General features: G+C 58.5%; 3 protein-coding genes across 3 annotated transcripts; 1 reads left to right on the top strand and 2 right to left on the bottom strand.

Annotated features, from left to right (window-relative positions):
• Window positions 1–143: 143 nt before the first annotated feature.
• TRAVEDRAFT_30491 (uncharacterized protein) lies at window positions 144–2599 on the bottom strand. The gene is made up of 5 exons (XM_008042770.1): window positions 2416–2599; window positions 2100–2362; window positions 1743–2043; window positions 1460–1570; window positions 144–1409 (listed from the first exon to the last, which is right to left on the bottom strand). Exons 1-5 carry the CDS (start codon window positions 2443–2445, stop codon window positions 489–491), a joined length of 1626 nt encoding a protein of 541 aa, XP_008040961.1. The 5' UTR covers window positions 2446–2599; the 3' UTR covers window positions 144–488.
• A 540-nt stretch (window positions 2600–3139) lies between these two features.
• Window positions 3140–10512, top strand: TRAVEDRAFT_171643 (multidrug resistance-associated ABC transporter). The gene is made up of 33 exons (XM_008043242.1): window positions 3140–3264; window positions 4214–4290; window positions 4352–4702; window positions 4761–4931; window positions 4986–4999; window positions 5070–5091; window positions 5143–5177; window positions 5229–5362; window positions 5418–5439; window positions 5502–5534; window positions 5595–5624; window positions 5684–5791; window positions 5847–5953; window positions 6018–6084; window positions 6143–6211; window positions 6277–6702; window positions 6758–6808; window positions 6866–6969; window positions 7030–7664; window positions 7724–7859; window positions 7921–8015; window positions 8073–8143; window positions 8204–8220; window positions 8277–8449; window positions 8512–8555; window positions 8619–8823; window positions 8883–8897; window positions 8957–9186; window positions 9249–9445; window positions 9508–9641; window positions 9714–9793; window positions 9850–9964; window positions 10112–10512. The coding sequence occupies exons 1-33, from the start codon at window positions 3188–3190 to the stop codon at window positions 10345–10347; spliced, it is 4281 nt and encodes a 1426-aa protein (XP_008041433.1). The 5' UTR covers window positions 3140–3187; the 3' UTR covers window positions 10348–10512.
• A 419-nt stretch (window positions 10513–10931) lies between these two features.
• TRAVEDRAFT_152293 (cytochrome P450) lies at window positions 10932–13617 on the bottom strand. The gene is made up of 11 exons (XM_008043241.1): window positions 13303–13617; window positions 13115–13249; window positions 13039–13055; window positions 12645–12969; window positions 12474–12589; window positions 12288–12417; window positions 12206–12219; window positions 11953–12142; window positions 11812–11893; window positions 11473–11751; window positions 10932–11278 (listed from the first exon to the last, which is right to left on the bottom strand). Exons 1-11 carry the CDS (start codon window positions 13484–13486, stop codon window positions 11191–11193), a joined length of 1560 nt encoding a protein of 519 aa, XP_008041432.1. The 5' UTR covers window positions 13487–13617; the 3' UTR covers window positions 10932–11190.
• Between the last annotated feature and the right edge of the window lie 411 nt (window positions 13618–14028).

Genomic DNA, 14028 nt, shown 5'->3' with positions numbered 1-14028 from the left:
CTCATCAGGTAGTCAGCTGCGAGCGCGCGGGAGGCATTGTGGTTGCGACTCCGTGCTGTAGTATCGCCTTCGAGTCCTGCCACCGAAGTAATACGATGCTTCTTGCGGGGAAGCACACATCGCAACCGAAACCGCTCCATCCCAGGGATACCGTGAATATATATATGATGGGAACAAGTACAGCGAAATACACGTACTAGTGGCACAACAGAACGACGCCGGGCGGTAACGGTAATCATGTACATGGGAAGATGTGGGTAACTAGATGTCTGCACTAAGAATCGCCTATACGCTTCAGCCCCAACTCCTCGCCTCGCGTCCCGCAACCCTCCAACGCAGTACACAAACAAAAAAAGAAGGCACCGCTGGCCCAAATATACATATACCGTGAATGTCCGTGAATGCCGTGAAATCGAGGTTTCCTTGGTGCGCACCCGTCCGCACTCTCCCCGCTCGCCCACACCCAGCGCAGGCCGCAGTGTGACGCCTCACATCTCCATCTCCATTTCCATGCCGTCCCACTCTTCCTCCTCGATCTTGCCGTTCCCGCCGTGCGCCATGTTCATCTTCCACCCACGGGACGTGAACCCAAACCGGCCCGGGCCGACGGGTTCGCCACCGTCTTCCGCGACGCCGTCAATATCGACGAAGTCTGCGTCGTCGACGCTCCCGCTCCGGCTGCGCGACAAGGAGCTCGAGCGTACCGACGAGCGCGGGAGGCTCCACGCGCCCGCACCCTCGGACGAGAATGAGCGTTCGAGGCCAGAGGCAGAGAAGGACGCCGAGTGCGAGGTGACCGAAGACGACCGGAAGGACGACTGCGCAAAGCCCACCGAGACGGGAGAGCTCCAGGCTTCAGACGCAGATGCGCCGCTTGTGCTAACGAAGCTGTACGCATTGGCGTCCTGCGGGTCGCGGTACGTGTCCCGGCTCGCCGCGGGCACCGGCATAGGGGCCGAGCGTGACTGCGCCGCGGTAGTAGAGTGACTGTGCGCAACGTCTGACTGCGCGCCCCCAGTCATCGGCACGCCGACGACGCCCGGGCGAACATGCGTAATGCCGCCGGACGTGGGTAGAGCGTAATCGTGCATGCGTGGGCCTGCGGAGGGAGAGCGCGTAGGTCCTCTGCCGTATGCGTGCCCGGGGGCGAGGCCGGCGCCCGAAGAGAGCAACGAGGTAGCTGGGACAGAACTTGAAGTAGGATGAATGACCGTTTGATCGAATGAAATCGAAGCCGAGGACGAGCGGGCCTTCGGAGTAGGCCTTGAACCCTCCTGCTGAGGACCATTTGCTATATCCGGAGGAGGGAGTGCACCTCCTGACATATACGAGGGCCACAAAGATCGGTCTTCTGGCAGCGAGCGCCCCCCGGTCGCCGACGGGTCTAGATGGGACAGGATCGCCGCCGCCTAATAAAAGCTTGGGCGCTTGTCGCAGAAGAGGAAGGATGACAGCGCACCTCAAGAAGCTGGACCTGCTGATGCTTGCTCAGCAAAAACTTCGAGGCCTCACGCCAGTGGGGAGAGTGCTCCCAACGATGCTTGATCAGACAAGACGGGTGACGGTAGACCTGAAATGGGCCGTCAGCGTTGTCGCACTTTTCTAGCTGTAGTGGGACGATTTGGCTCATAACTCCGGAGAAGAAGCGGCCGAATACTTCCGACCCAGTGGTTCCAGAGATGTGCAGGCGCGAAAATGGGGCTATTCGTGCGTCAAACACTTGGCAAGAAAAGGATGCTGACCTTGGAACAGCTTTCGCACTTGAATATCGTGCCTCTCTTCTTGCCGCTCTTGGTGACGCTAATACCGGCACCATTAATCTCCGTCTTTGTCGGAGGCGTTGCCGAAGCTTCATCCGGGACGGTGTTCTCATCGGCTGCCTCTTGCTTCGGGATCATAGTCGCCAGTCCTGACGCCATCTGGCCACTGGCGGCAGTAAAGGACGTGGCTGTCTGGGGAACGCCGGGAGGCGGAGGAGAGCCTGAGAGCGAAAGTGTCGCCAAAGAAGAGAGAGCTGCCGCAGCAGTCTGGAGCATCACGGGTCTAAGGGGAATATATATTGGGTCGTGTAAGACATTCAAGAAATGTAGACAACGCACGAAGGACGGCTGGTTGCCTCCCGTGCATCACTCAATCTGCGCCTTGTCTGGCCGGTAGAGGAGAGCCTGCGGTGCTTCATAGCAGCGTGTGCCTTCGAGGTACTGCCATAGCTGCCGACGGTGCCAGTGTTGATGCTGCTAGGACCGTTGTAGCTGCCGAGAGATAAAGCACTGTCGACCGAGGAGTCCCGGGGAGTGGGGATAGGACGGGCGACTGTGGCGGCCTCGACGAGAGAGAACAGAGCCTGACCATTGACACCCACCTAGATGGTGTTGTAGGAGGTATGGCGTGGATAGAAGTGCTTGCAATACGCACCGAAGGGGTCCGGTCCAATCTGTCACTCATCCTTGGGTAGTGTGAGATGCTCGAATATTGCGTTGTGAAGTAAACAGCGTAGCGACGTGAACGGTAGCGAGGACAAGGACAAGAGATACAATACTGTGGGTGGACATGTGTCGGAGATGCTGGACGGTGTCACAGAGAGCAGTCAGCGACGGGAGGACATGGTGGAGGAATGCAAGAGGCAATCGCTGGCCAGACAGGAGCGTCTCAGCCCGTACTCTGCCCTTTCAAAGTCCGCCCAAATTCAAAGCATTTCTTCTTTGGGCATTCCCCCGCCCCGGCGGCCCGCCCGGCGGCGGGGGATCACTTCGGCGGCGGCGCCGTGGCGGGGTGGCGCCGAGGCGGGGACGCTCAGGGGGAACAGCAAGCGCCCGGAGGCGCGCGGCGAGAAGCCCCGCAAGACAGTCAGAGATGATGTGTCAATTAAGGACCGAGGGCCAGGCAACCATGACTCGATCAGGGTGATCGCAGTGTTCGGAGGCAATCGCAGGGCGCTGATTGGCCCCTCGGCGATCAGGCCGGGTGTGTTGCGTGGACTGGAACCCTCCGGCCGGGGTTGTCAGTCTGTATGCGTTCATCGTCGAAGCGGAGGTGGCTGAGCGCCGCGGAACATCCATGCGAGTGAATACTGCTGCCATGGTCATCCGTCCTATTTGTATACCTGGGAGCACACGTACCTCCTCGTGCGCCCTCTCTGCTCCTCCCCTGCCACCGTCTCCAGATCCCTAGACGACCCGGACGCGCGATGTGGAACCCCTTCCACCCGCAGCCAGCTCCTCCAGCATTCGGCGAGGACAAGGTCGTGCCGGAAACTACAGCCTCGTGAGTAACGTCATTCATATGTTATTCCGTTCTTGGCGATGGCGGGATGCGCAAGATCAAGCACGCAAATCCTGTTAATGGGCTAGCGGCCGGCCTGACACTTGCAGAAGGTCCCGGCGGCGGAGAGATCTGTTCCGCAAAATACGTTCCAGCTCATGTTTCGCGTTCTGGTGGCTTTGTCGAGTGACGAAGGTGACCAGTGGTGTATCAATATGGTGCGGTGTATAGCATGTTGCCCGTTGCAACGTGAGTACTTGAGGAGGCGGGCTCGTGCCGAGAGCATTGTCTTTGGACGAGAGCGTCCTGTCTCTTGGACGGCCTGTTCTCCGGAACATATTCCTTGCAACGTCGTAACCCGCACGGGTGGCTGGGATCAGTGACTGGGCCTCAGCAGTCAATATCTGAGCATCTCGCAGGGGCCTGTTGGGCTTACCTGTCGTCGCGTCGCGTAAGCCGGCCTGTGGCCGACTGCCCATCGACACTAAGCCATCCCGCCTCTTTGCGCCTTACTCACTCGGTATGGGATGGGATGTCTCCGTTGCAGTGGGTGCGACCGCGGCTGCCGGAGCGGGCTCGGCCGCATCGACCAGGAGTTCGCAAGAAAAACAGCTCTACGGGGCGCGCGCAGGTCACTCGCAGGCCACGCATTCAGGTCAAAGCAAGCCAGCGATCCGCGTTCGCTCCATGGGACGGGGGTGAATGCGCTCCGCGTAGCATCTGCGCCAGATGGTGGGACTTTCTGCTTTGGACGCTCGCCACAGTCTGTGGCCTCTGCCACTGTAGTCATCTTTGTCACAATCGGCCACCCAGGACGCAGAACATGTTGCGAAAGCATACATGCTGCACCCCCAGGACGTTCTTTCGGCTTGACACCGGCGTTCACACCTTTCCGATTCTGTCGGCATATACGAAGTCAGCAGCAGGATCTCACACCACTTGCTTTGCGTAGACCAATCTCGAGACTCCTCTTCTCCTGGCTCGACTCTTTCCTATCTGTGGGCTTCTCTCGACCCTTGGAGAAAGCAGGTACGACGTCTCGCTTCGATCTTGTCGGGAAGCAGTGCACCAATCCCCTGTGAACGGTTAGACTTCTGGCAACTACCGAATGCAACTCTGACAGACGCCCTCACCGAGCGGGTCGAAGAAGCGTTCTACAAGAGGTGTCCACCGGAGGAGAGGCCCGCGTTCATTCTGCAACAAACGGGAGGGCTTTCCGAGGACGGCCCCGTTCACGACGACAATGTCTCGCGCCAAACGTCTAACTCTACGAAGCACGCGCCAACACCAGACAAGCTAGACAGCGAGAAACAGCCAGCGCCCCAAACTCCAGAGCAGCCATCGGGGAAGAAGCCCAAGTACGACTCATCTTTGGTCAAGGCCTTGTATCATGTGTACATCGTACAACTATGGACTTCTGGGCTGCTGAAGCTCTTCTCTGGTGCGTATGCCTGTCGTCGATAACGCGGCAGTCTGTCTTAACGTCTATCTCCACTTAGACACGCTGAACACGACGACACCCCTGGTCAACCAGGTTCTACTTACATGGCTCACAAAGTCCTTCGTTTACTTCAAAGCCACTGACGCGGAACGGGAGGCACTCGGCTTGCAGAAGCCGCAGGGTATTGGCTACGGTATCGGACTCGCATTTGCTATCTTCGCTATGCAAGGTACGTCATAAATCGGATATCTCGGAGGCACAGTACCTGATCTGAGGTGTACAGAGGTATCAAGCCTGGTATGTGTGATCTTCGCCCAGCATACCCCGAATCAATCACTGACGTATATATCTCGGTAATGCACGATAGTTGTCAAACCACTACCAGATGGGTACGTCCTGCTCGTAATCGTCCCCCATTACATGCTCAATGAGGCTCTCAGTCGCGATGACGAACGGTCTCTGTATACGTACAAGTGTATGCTGCGTCTCTATAACTCGCGCTTCTACATTCTGACTCGCCCCGCAGTTGATCGGCGCCATATTCAGGAAGTCGCTGCGTCTGAGCGGGCGTGGGCGGATGAAGCACAGCGTAGGGCAGATCACCACCATGATATCGACTGACGCCACAAGGCTCGATCGTAACAGTGCGATGATCCACAAGTACGTTTTTAGCAAAACTCGATGTACTGGGCACGTAGAACTCACATGTATGCAGCCTTTGGATAGCCCCGATCCAAGTACGTATGATTGGCCCGCGCCCACATAACGTCTCGACCTGACCAGTTACGCCCCGTTATAGATCGCCATTGGTGTCGGCCTCCTCATCCGTAACGTACGCACGCGCTGGCATCCTGCGTACTCGTGCTCCTACTCACATGCTCGCATGCTCTAGCTCGGAGTTTCTGCACTTGTTGGCCTTGCTGTACGTCGCTCTACTACGACATGCAGCACCTTCCGTATCGACACACTTCCGTCTGTTAGGTTCTCATCATCGGCTTCCCCGCGCAATTCATGCTGGCGAAAATCATGTTCGCCCAGCGCAAGAAGGGGGTTGTGCTCACGGACCAGCGTGTGCGCATGACCACAGAGGTATACACTGTTACGTTTATCCCACGCGTGGACTGTAGGCTGACTGGTTGTTCAGGTGTTGTCGGGCATCAGGCTATTGAAGTACTACGCTTGGGAGCAATTCTATGCGCACCAAGTGGGTGTCCTGCGGGAGAGAGAAGTCAGCACGATCCGACGCCTCGCGTGAGTGATCCTAGCACCAGAGTCCTTGTGCGCCTTTGCTAACTTCATCTTGGACGTATGTTAGCGCGGCGCGTTCGAGTCTGATCGGTTTGGTCACTGTGATCCCCATCTTCGCGTCGATCCTGTCGTTCGTGCGTACTTCGTTCATGTTACACGTCGCGCGGCTTCTAACAGACCTTCGACGACCAGATCACGTACGCGCTTACTAATCACACGCTCGACGTCGCTACCATCTTCAGTTCCCTACAGTTCTTCAACGTGAGCCCTATAGCACGCTTCTTCGTAACTCTGGATAACTAAGCTTACACGCGTCGCGCACATAGATCATCCGCACGCCCCTCATCTACCTACCACTTGTGCTCGCCTCTGCGACGGACGCGCTCGTCGCGCTCCGCCGCATCTCCGCGTTCCTCCTCGCCGAGGAGCTCGCCGTCCCGTACGTAGTCGCCGCCGAGAGCAAATTCGCGCTCAACGTCGACGCGGACTTCACGTGGGAGGCCGCGCGCAAGGAACCCGGCGCGGGCATGTCCAAGGCCGCGAGGCACAAGGCGGCGGCGGAGGCGAAGGCGAGCGAGAAACGGTTGAGCGGCAAGGGGAAGAAGGAGCCCGTGCTGCCAATGGTCGCGAACGGGAAGGAGAAGGAGCAGGCGGAGGAGAAGGAGGAGAAGCCGTTTGAGCTGAAGGACGTGAAGCTTAAGATCCCGAAGGGCTCGTTCGTCGCCATCGTTGGCCGCGTCGGTTCCGGCAAGGTGAGCAGGCTCGCGCCACGTCGTGTATACGCGCGTGTGCTGACTGCGACGGCAGAGCTCGCTGCTACAAGCGCTCATCGGAGAGATGAGGAAGACCCGCGGAGAGGTGCGTTCGGTCGCAGTCTCACGCATTGTGCTGTCTGCTTACTCGAAGACCGTTTAGTGCACATTCTCGTCCACTGCGGCTTACGTACCACAGTCTGCCTGGATCATGAACGCGACGTTGCGCCAGAACATCGTCTTCGGACAGCCTGAAGACGACGCTAAGTACGCCCAGGCCTAGTCTCCTTCACGGTACAACACTGACGAACGTCACCTGTCCCACAGGTTCCACGAGATCATCAAAGCGTGCTGCCTCGAGCCCGACCTCGAGATGCTCCCGAACGGCGACGAGACCGAGATCGGCGAGAAGGGCATCAACCTGAGCGGCGGGCAGAAGGCGCGCGTCTCGCTCGCGCGCGCGGCGTTCTCCGGCGCCGATATCGTGCTCATGGACGACTCGCTCAGCGCGGTGGACGCGTACGTCGGCAAGCAGCTGCTCGACCGCTGCCTGCTCAACGGGCCGCTCGCGGATAAGACGCGCGTTCTCGTCACGCACGCGCTGCACGTGCTGGACAAGACGGACTACGTCTATGTGATGGACGAGGGCGTCATTGTCGAGCAGGGCACGTACCAGGACCTGATGGACAATGGGCAGATGTTCTCGCGCTTGATGGAGGAGTACGGCAGCCTCGACAAGCAGGAGGAGGCCGCAGCGGAGGAGGAGGTGCCGGAAGTGCTGGCGCAGGTCAAGGGGAAGGCGGCCGCGCCTGAGAAGGCGCACCAGACTCTCATGCAGGAGGAGGAGCGTCTTACGGGTGCGGTCGCCGCGTCCGTGTACACCAAGTACTTCAAGTACGCTGGCGGCGTCACGGTCTTCCCTCTGATCATGCTGTTCCTCGTTCTCTCTCAAGGCGCACAAGGTGGGTTTTGCAGCGAGCGGCGCGAGCAGTCATGATGCTAATATACATCTCGGCTACAGTCGCAAACAACTTGTTCCTGGGATTCTGGACGTCGCAGAGCGTCAAAGGTTTCGATCAAGGCGACTACATGGGCACATACGCAGCGCTCGGCATCGCGAGCGGTGTGTTCTCGTTCGCGCTCAGTTTGACTATCAGGTACGCAGTTGGTTTAGAGTAATGGTCGTTCGGGACCGGTGCTAACACCTCGAGCATACAGCATGGCTAGTTTGACCGCAGGCTTGCGGATGTTTAAGGCGGCCTTGATTGGAGTGCTTCGATCGTCTGTGGCGTTCTTCGATACTACCCCCTTAGGTGAGTTTGGATAGAGTTAATAGGCCTTACTGAGAAACGTGCTGATGCTGTTCGTAGGGCGAATTATGTCGCGCTTGTCTAAGGATCAGGATACAGTCGACGCAGAGTTGGCAATGATTGCTGTGCAGGTAAGTACATGAAGGAATTTCCTTTGCACCATCGTACTAAATGCCACTGGTCTTGTTCAGCTGCTCTCAACTGCTAGGTATGTACAACCAATTCGAGGTTCAATTGTTCTAAAGTGCTAACCTCCATACTCAGCTCGGTCGTCGGTACTGCAGCGCTCGTATTCTACACCTTCCCTTACCTCGGCATCATCTTCGTACCCCTCATGACCCTCTATTACATCGCGGCCGTATACTACCGGAGAAGCTCAGTAGAAGCTAAGCGCTTAGACTCCCTCCTGAGATCCGCGCTGTATTCCTCCTACTCTGGTCCGTACTCTTTCTTGCTATATGCCTCGATTCGGCATTCTAAATAACTGATGTCTAATCAGAAACGCTCACCGGCCTGAGCACTGTTCGCGCATACCGTTCGCAGGTAAGTCTAAACGACTTTTCACTCCGTACTCATTCAGGATCATGACCTTGCATTCGCCTACAGGACCGTTTTATTCGCAAGTCAGAAGATGGTCTCGACCTCGAGAACCGAGCATACTACATGACGATTGCGATTCAGCGATGGCTAGGCGTGCGACTCGACATCTTAGGCAATATTCTCATCCTCGGCATCTGTCTTTTCGCTGCCGGATTCCGGAGTAGCGTAGACCCGAGTAAGATCGGTGTCGTACTGTCGTACACCCTTAGCAGTAAGTCATCCAACTCCGCGGCACTCATATCTCATGAAGCTAATCTTCCATATCTTCAGTCACGCAAACATTCTGTGAGTCTCCAGCATGCATGTTTCGCATTGCTCCGCGGTTGCTCACATCTTTTGTATAGCGTTGCTCGTCTCAACATATGCCCAGAACGAGCAGAACTTCAATGCTGTGGAGCGCATCCTGTACTACACCGAGCTTCCGAACGAGGGAGCGGCGACTACGCCCAACGACCCTCCGCCGACATGGCCGCACTCGGGTGAAATTGCGTTCAAGGATGTCGAGATGGCGTACCGCCCAGGACTGCCGCTCGTCTTGAAGGGCGTTAGCTTCTACGTGAAGCCGGGAGAGAAGGTGACCGCAGAGCTGTCATGATGTTCGGCGCCGACTTTCTGACTCGGACTCTGTTGCGACAGGTTGGCATCGTAGGACGTACGGGCGCGGGCAAGAGTTCTTTGCTCCAAGCGCTCTTCCGTATCGTAAACGTTCAGTCCGGGCACATCGAGATCGACGGCCAGAACATTGCCGACATCGGGCTGGACACACTCCGCGGGCGGCTGGCGCTCGTACCTCAAGACAGCCTGTTGTTCAAGGGCACATTACGGGAGAATCTGTACGTCGCCGCCCACTGATTGTAATCCCGGGTGGTGACTGACGCGCACATATGTCGAGCAGGGACCCGACCAACACTCGGACGGACGCCGAGCTGATAGACTCGTTACGCCGCGCATGGCTGCTGCCGCGGGACGGGTCGACTGATCCCGTGGCGGAAGCGAAGTTTAGCCTCTCCTCCAACGTCAGCGATGAAGGCAAGTGATTCGCTGCGCTCTTGCTCCATTAGCGACTCACCGCGTTAACTCTCCCGCGTTGACACCTTCCAGGCTCGAATTACAGCGCGGGCGAGAAGCAGCTTGTAGCGCTCTGCCGCGCGCTCGTCAAGAACAGCCGCATCATCGTACTGGTAAGTCCGCGCGGCATTTATGGCGTGCGTCACGTCGCTCACATACGGCAACGCAGGACGAAGCGACGAGCAGCGTCGACGTCGAGACAGACGCCAAGGTCCAGCGTACGATCCAGACCGAGTTCTCCGCGTCAACACTGTTGTGCATTGCGCACCGGCTCAACACCATCGGTGCGTCTCTATTCCGTTTCCCCGCCCGTCCGCCCGCCCGCGGTCCTCTTCACCCGACCCTCCCGCCCGTTCCCGGTGCTGGCACCTTCCTCTTCGTCTCGCTGCCTATTCGACGCGCCTGACTGACATCCTCCGCCCGCCCCGCAGTATACTACGACCGCATCCTCGTTATGGACGCGGGGCGCGTCGCGGAGTTCGACACGCCGCTCGCGCTGTTCGACAAGGAAGATTCGATCTTCCGCTCGCTCTGCAACGAGGCGAACCTCTCGCGCGCGGACGTGCTCAAGATCCGCGCGACCGTGCACGGGCAGCTGTCCGTGCCCGCGTCCTCGGCGGCGTCCGCCGTGCACCAGGAGGGTAGTGCGGCGCCCGCCGCCTCATGACCATGACGCCGCCCCGCCGCCCGTATCCGGACGCTTAGTGTACTTAGTATCTCATCGTCGTCTTGTAATGATCCTCACGTCGCGCTTTGGATTACGCATGTTCCGTGCTTGTGTAGAGTTTAGAGTTTGCTGTCATCGGGTTTAATGCACGCACGTCTTCTTACGCATCTTTCTCATTCATCCCGGTCGGCTTGCGCGAAGACACCTGTTGCCTGTTGTACGGATGCTGCTGAGCGCTGCATCCGCACCCATAACTTGCTGCGGCACGCCGTGCGGTCACCCACAACACGACCGGTACCATGCCTACACCCGCACCCGAGCATGATCTGTAATTCATTACCCGCGTTGCAATACGAGAGCAAAGCGAGAGCGTTGGCAGTCACGCACAACATGACCACACCCGCACCTGGGCACGATTTGTGATCCATCACGCGCGTAACTGAGAGCAAAGCGAGAGCAGTTCGATTCTAGCGATGTGCATCGGGTCCGGGCTCGTTCTATATTACACATTGCGAAGGATATACAGTAGGTATCGAAAAAGCACGCGGTATCCGAGAGAGATGCAGAGAGATCCGGGAGAGATGGAGAGCGCAAGCGCGAGGTCCTTGACAGACAGCTTTTGCGTACTGAGAGGCACCAGGCGCGGATGCGAAAAGAACGAACGAGTGTGGGTGCGGCTCCGGGGCTGGTCGCGTGCCGCGAGCTTCGTGCTGCGGGCTGCGCCGCCCGGGTAGGCCATTCAGTGTGAGGCGAATTTGTCGGGGGGTGATGGTGATGTACAAATGCGCGGAGGGTGAGGGATGTGGGGGTGTGTAAGAGGCAGGGGGAAGGGAGACGGCGCGATCAGTCCGAGAGGCCCTTGGCTTCCCGGATGACCTTGACCGCTTGCGCGGAGCGCGGGCGGATGTCATACTTGAACGGTTTGAGCGTCCTGCGGAGAGGCGAGCATGTCAGCGCACTGTCAAGACCGCCATACCACCCCAAACGCCACCCTGACACGCGCCACCGACGGAGCGCGCGCGTGCATGCGCACCGCACGGAGGCACACAAACAGAGTTCCGAACATGTCCACCGCGCGCGAGATCGCAGCGGAGACGAGGAGACGGAGGAGGGGAATATACGCACGTGAAGACGGAGTTATCGTACACGACCTCGGGCTCGATGACGTTGCCGAACTCGTCGACGGCCTTGCGGATGTCGAAGCTCGCGAGCATCGACGCAATCGCGATCCACAGCGACGAGTCGATCATCCACTGGCCCGGGCAGCGCCGCCGGCCGAAGCCGAAGACGTAGTTGCGCGGGTCGCGCGCCTTTGCGGTCACCTCGTCCAGGTCCTCCTCGAGGTAGCGTTCCGGGTTGAATTCCTCAGGGTTGGGGAAGACGGCCTCGTCGCGGGTCATGTTGCTAGAGCGGCGTACGGTTAACGTGATGCTATGCTATGAATAAAGTGCGATTGACACGCACTAGTTGTTGCCGAAGACGAGTGTGCCCTTGGGGATGTACATGTTCTTGTACACGTTGTCCTCCGTGATGCGGCGCGGGAGACCTAGAAATAAACCGCGCAGTAAGCATGTGCGCCCATGGTGGTAAAAGCATGGGACTGACCGAGAGGGACGGGCGAGGACAGGCGGAGGGTCTCGTTCACGACAGCGTTAACGTACGGCAGGTTCGCGCGATCGCTGAAGGTGGGCAGACGGCTGTTTCCGACGACAGAGTCGAGCTCCTTCTGGGCCTTCTGCAAGATTTCGGGGTGCTGGATCATTGCTAGGAAGAAGTGGGAGACAGCGGAAATGGTCTACGCAGCACACGTAAAACGTAAGCTACACATGCATCAAATGAGGCAAAAGTTAAGACTCACGGTGTCGAAGCTGGCTGAAATTTTGAAGAAGACAGCCAAAGTCAGTGAGGTGAAACGCGGGGTTTGAGCGTGGTATGCATACCCGCGTATAGAGAGTTCGCAGTCCACCTGATGTCGAAATCGCGCTGGTTGTCAACAGTTTGCTCCTTGTTCTCGAGAGAAGCGTCGTCGAGAAGCATCGAGACGTAGCAGGGTACGGCAGTGCCTTGCCTCTGTGACAGAAACCGTCAGTTAGCGCGCGGCAAGATGACCCAGCCGCATCACAAACCATCTGGTCCTTGGTGTACTCGTACGGCACGTTGACGAACGCTTCCATCTTGCCCTTCCAGAGCGCAGCGTTACGCTTGAAACCGGCGCCGGGGAACCAAGTGGGGATATGCTTGACTGTTCCGCACGAGTGAGTTACGGCAAGGTGTCAGATACACGCTCGGGGACGTACGTGGTGGGAACAGATCGACGAGCCAGACGACGCCGGCAGCGGCAATGCGGTTCGAGAGCAGCTCGAGGCTCTCGCCAGCCATGTCCAGGATGCGGTCGGTGTTCGAGAGCACGCGGTAGCCGTAGACGATGAGGAGGGTGAGGCCGCCGGTGTATCGGCGGATGATGTTCTGGGAGTCATCGGGCGCGTTGAGGATGCCCTGGAGGAGGTTGTGGGTCTGGATCTCGAGGAGGGGGTGGTACTCGTGGACCCTGTTCGCGCCGAGCGCCTGCAGCATGAGTTTGCGCTGGCGGCGGAGGCGCTCGCCATAGGGTGTAAGGCCAATCTACGTCACAGAACATGACATGTCAGATCTCATCGCACACTGTTCGGAGCGGCGGTGGCGGTGGCGTACCATGTTCTCGCACCCGCATCTGTGCAAAGTGACGGGTTAGACATGTGAAGGGGACGAAAACACGAGAGAAGCGCGCACAGTTCGCCTGCCATGACCATCTTGGGCTTGTCCGAGTAGATGGCGCCGCGCTTCTCGAGGAGGTCGACCGCGGCCTCGTAGCTATTTACAAACAGCAGGCCCTGCCCGAACACGTTCAGGTAGACCAGCTCGCCTGCAGGTGTCCGTTATCAGCGACTGCAAGCAGGAAAACGCGAAGATGCTCACCATGTTGTTGGGCCCATTTGCGGGCCTCGAGCCAGAGACCGGTGAGGGTGAGGTCGCGCAGGTTCCCGATAAGAGGGAGGCGCTTCGGGCCTGGCGGGAGAGCGAGTCTCTTGGACTTCTGCTGCAGGCCGACCCAGACGAGCGCCACCGCGACGATGGCCCACGTCCAAACGAGGGCAGACATTCCGGAGAGTGGTCACGGATCCAAGGCGCGCACGCGCGAACTAGAGCGGGAGAGATAGGGTAGAGAGCGACAGTATTGCGGTGCGACGATGCGACGCGTACCGCGAGGAGAGGTGTCGGGAAGCGGGAAGGCGGAAGGAGGAGCGATGGGAGAGAACTCGCGAGCTCGGTGCATATATGCAGCAGACACGGCTCTGACAAACTCTAATTGGCAAACCGGGCGTTCTTGTATTCCGCTGGGAGGCGGACCTGGACATATGATGCGATCCGCCTGCTTCGCCTTCGCTATCCCATAAGCGATGGGAGTCCCTGGCGAGAAACCTGGCCTCGACGCCGCTCCCGCTGAAACGAGATCGCCATATAAATTGAGCGTCTCGCTGTGGCCCGCCGTGCAAGCAGCTTCGCTCCCTCTCTCGTCGCGCTCGTCGTCGTGGATAGCAACGCCGCCGCACGCGTAGCGAGTCGTAGCGACGCAGGGTGCGGATGGGGAAGTACAAGGGACGGATGGATATGGAATAGCTTGCATGCCGCGGGGAAGGAGCG

This window comes from Trametes versicolor, assembly GCF_000271585.1.
Source record: "Trametes versicolor FP-101664 SS1 unplaced genomic scaffold TRAVEscaffold_9, whole genome shotgun sequence".
In the NCBI taxonomy this organism is placed as follows: Eukaryota; Fungi; Basidiomycota; class Agaricomycetes; order Polyporales; family Polyporaceae; genus Trametes; species Trametes versicolor.
Note: the sequence above shows the minus strand (reverse complement) of the source record. Positions and strands in the feature narration are given on the sequence as shown.

Excerpts from the sequence above, each read along its gene's own strand:
- TRAVEDRAFT_30491 (XM_008042770.1), bottom strand. The coding sequence starts at position 2,445 with ATGAGTGACAGATTGGACCGGACCCCTTCG. Across the intron at positions 2,363-2,415 it reads GATTGGACCGGACCCCTTCG|GTGGGTGTCAATGGTCAGGC; the intron begins GTGCGTATTGCA and ends AACACCATCTAG. Across the intron at positions 1,410-1,459 it reads AGCAGGTCCAGCTTCTTGAG|GCGGCGGCGATCCTGTCCCA; the intron begins GTGCGCTGTCAT and ends AGCTTTTATTAG.
- TRAVEDRAFT_171643 (XM_008043242.1), top strand. The coding sequence starts at position 3,188 with ATGTGGAACCCCTTCCACCCGCAGCCAGCTCCTCCAGCATTCGGCGAG. Across the intron at positions 7,860-7,920 it reads GCGCTCAGTTTGACTATCAG|CATGGCTAGTTTGACCGCAG; the intron begins GTACGCAGTTGG and ends TCGAGCATACAG. Across the intron at positions 9,794-9,849 it reads ACAGCCGCATCATCGTACTG|GACGAAGCGACGAGCAGCGT; the intron begins GTAAGTCCGCGC and ends ACGGCAACGCAG.
- TRAVEDRAFT_152293 (XM_008043241.1), bottom strand. The coding sequence starts at position 13,486 with ATGTCTGCCCTCGTTTGGACGTGGGCCATCGTCGCGGTGGCGCTCGTC. Across the intron at positions 12,418-12,473 it reads AGTACACCAAGGACCAGATG|AGGCAAGGCACTGCCGTACC; the intron begins GTTTGTGATGCG and ends TTTCTGTCACAG. Across the intron at positions 11,279-11,472 it reads TACGATAACTCCGTCTTCAC|GACGCTCAAACCGTTCAAGT; the intron begins GTGCGTATATTC and ends GCCTCTCCGCAG.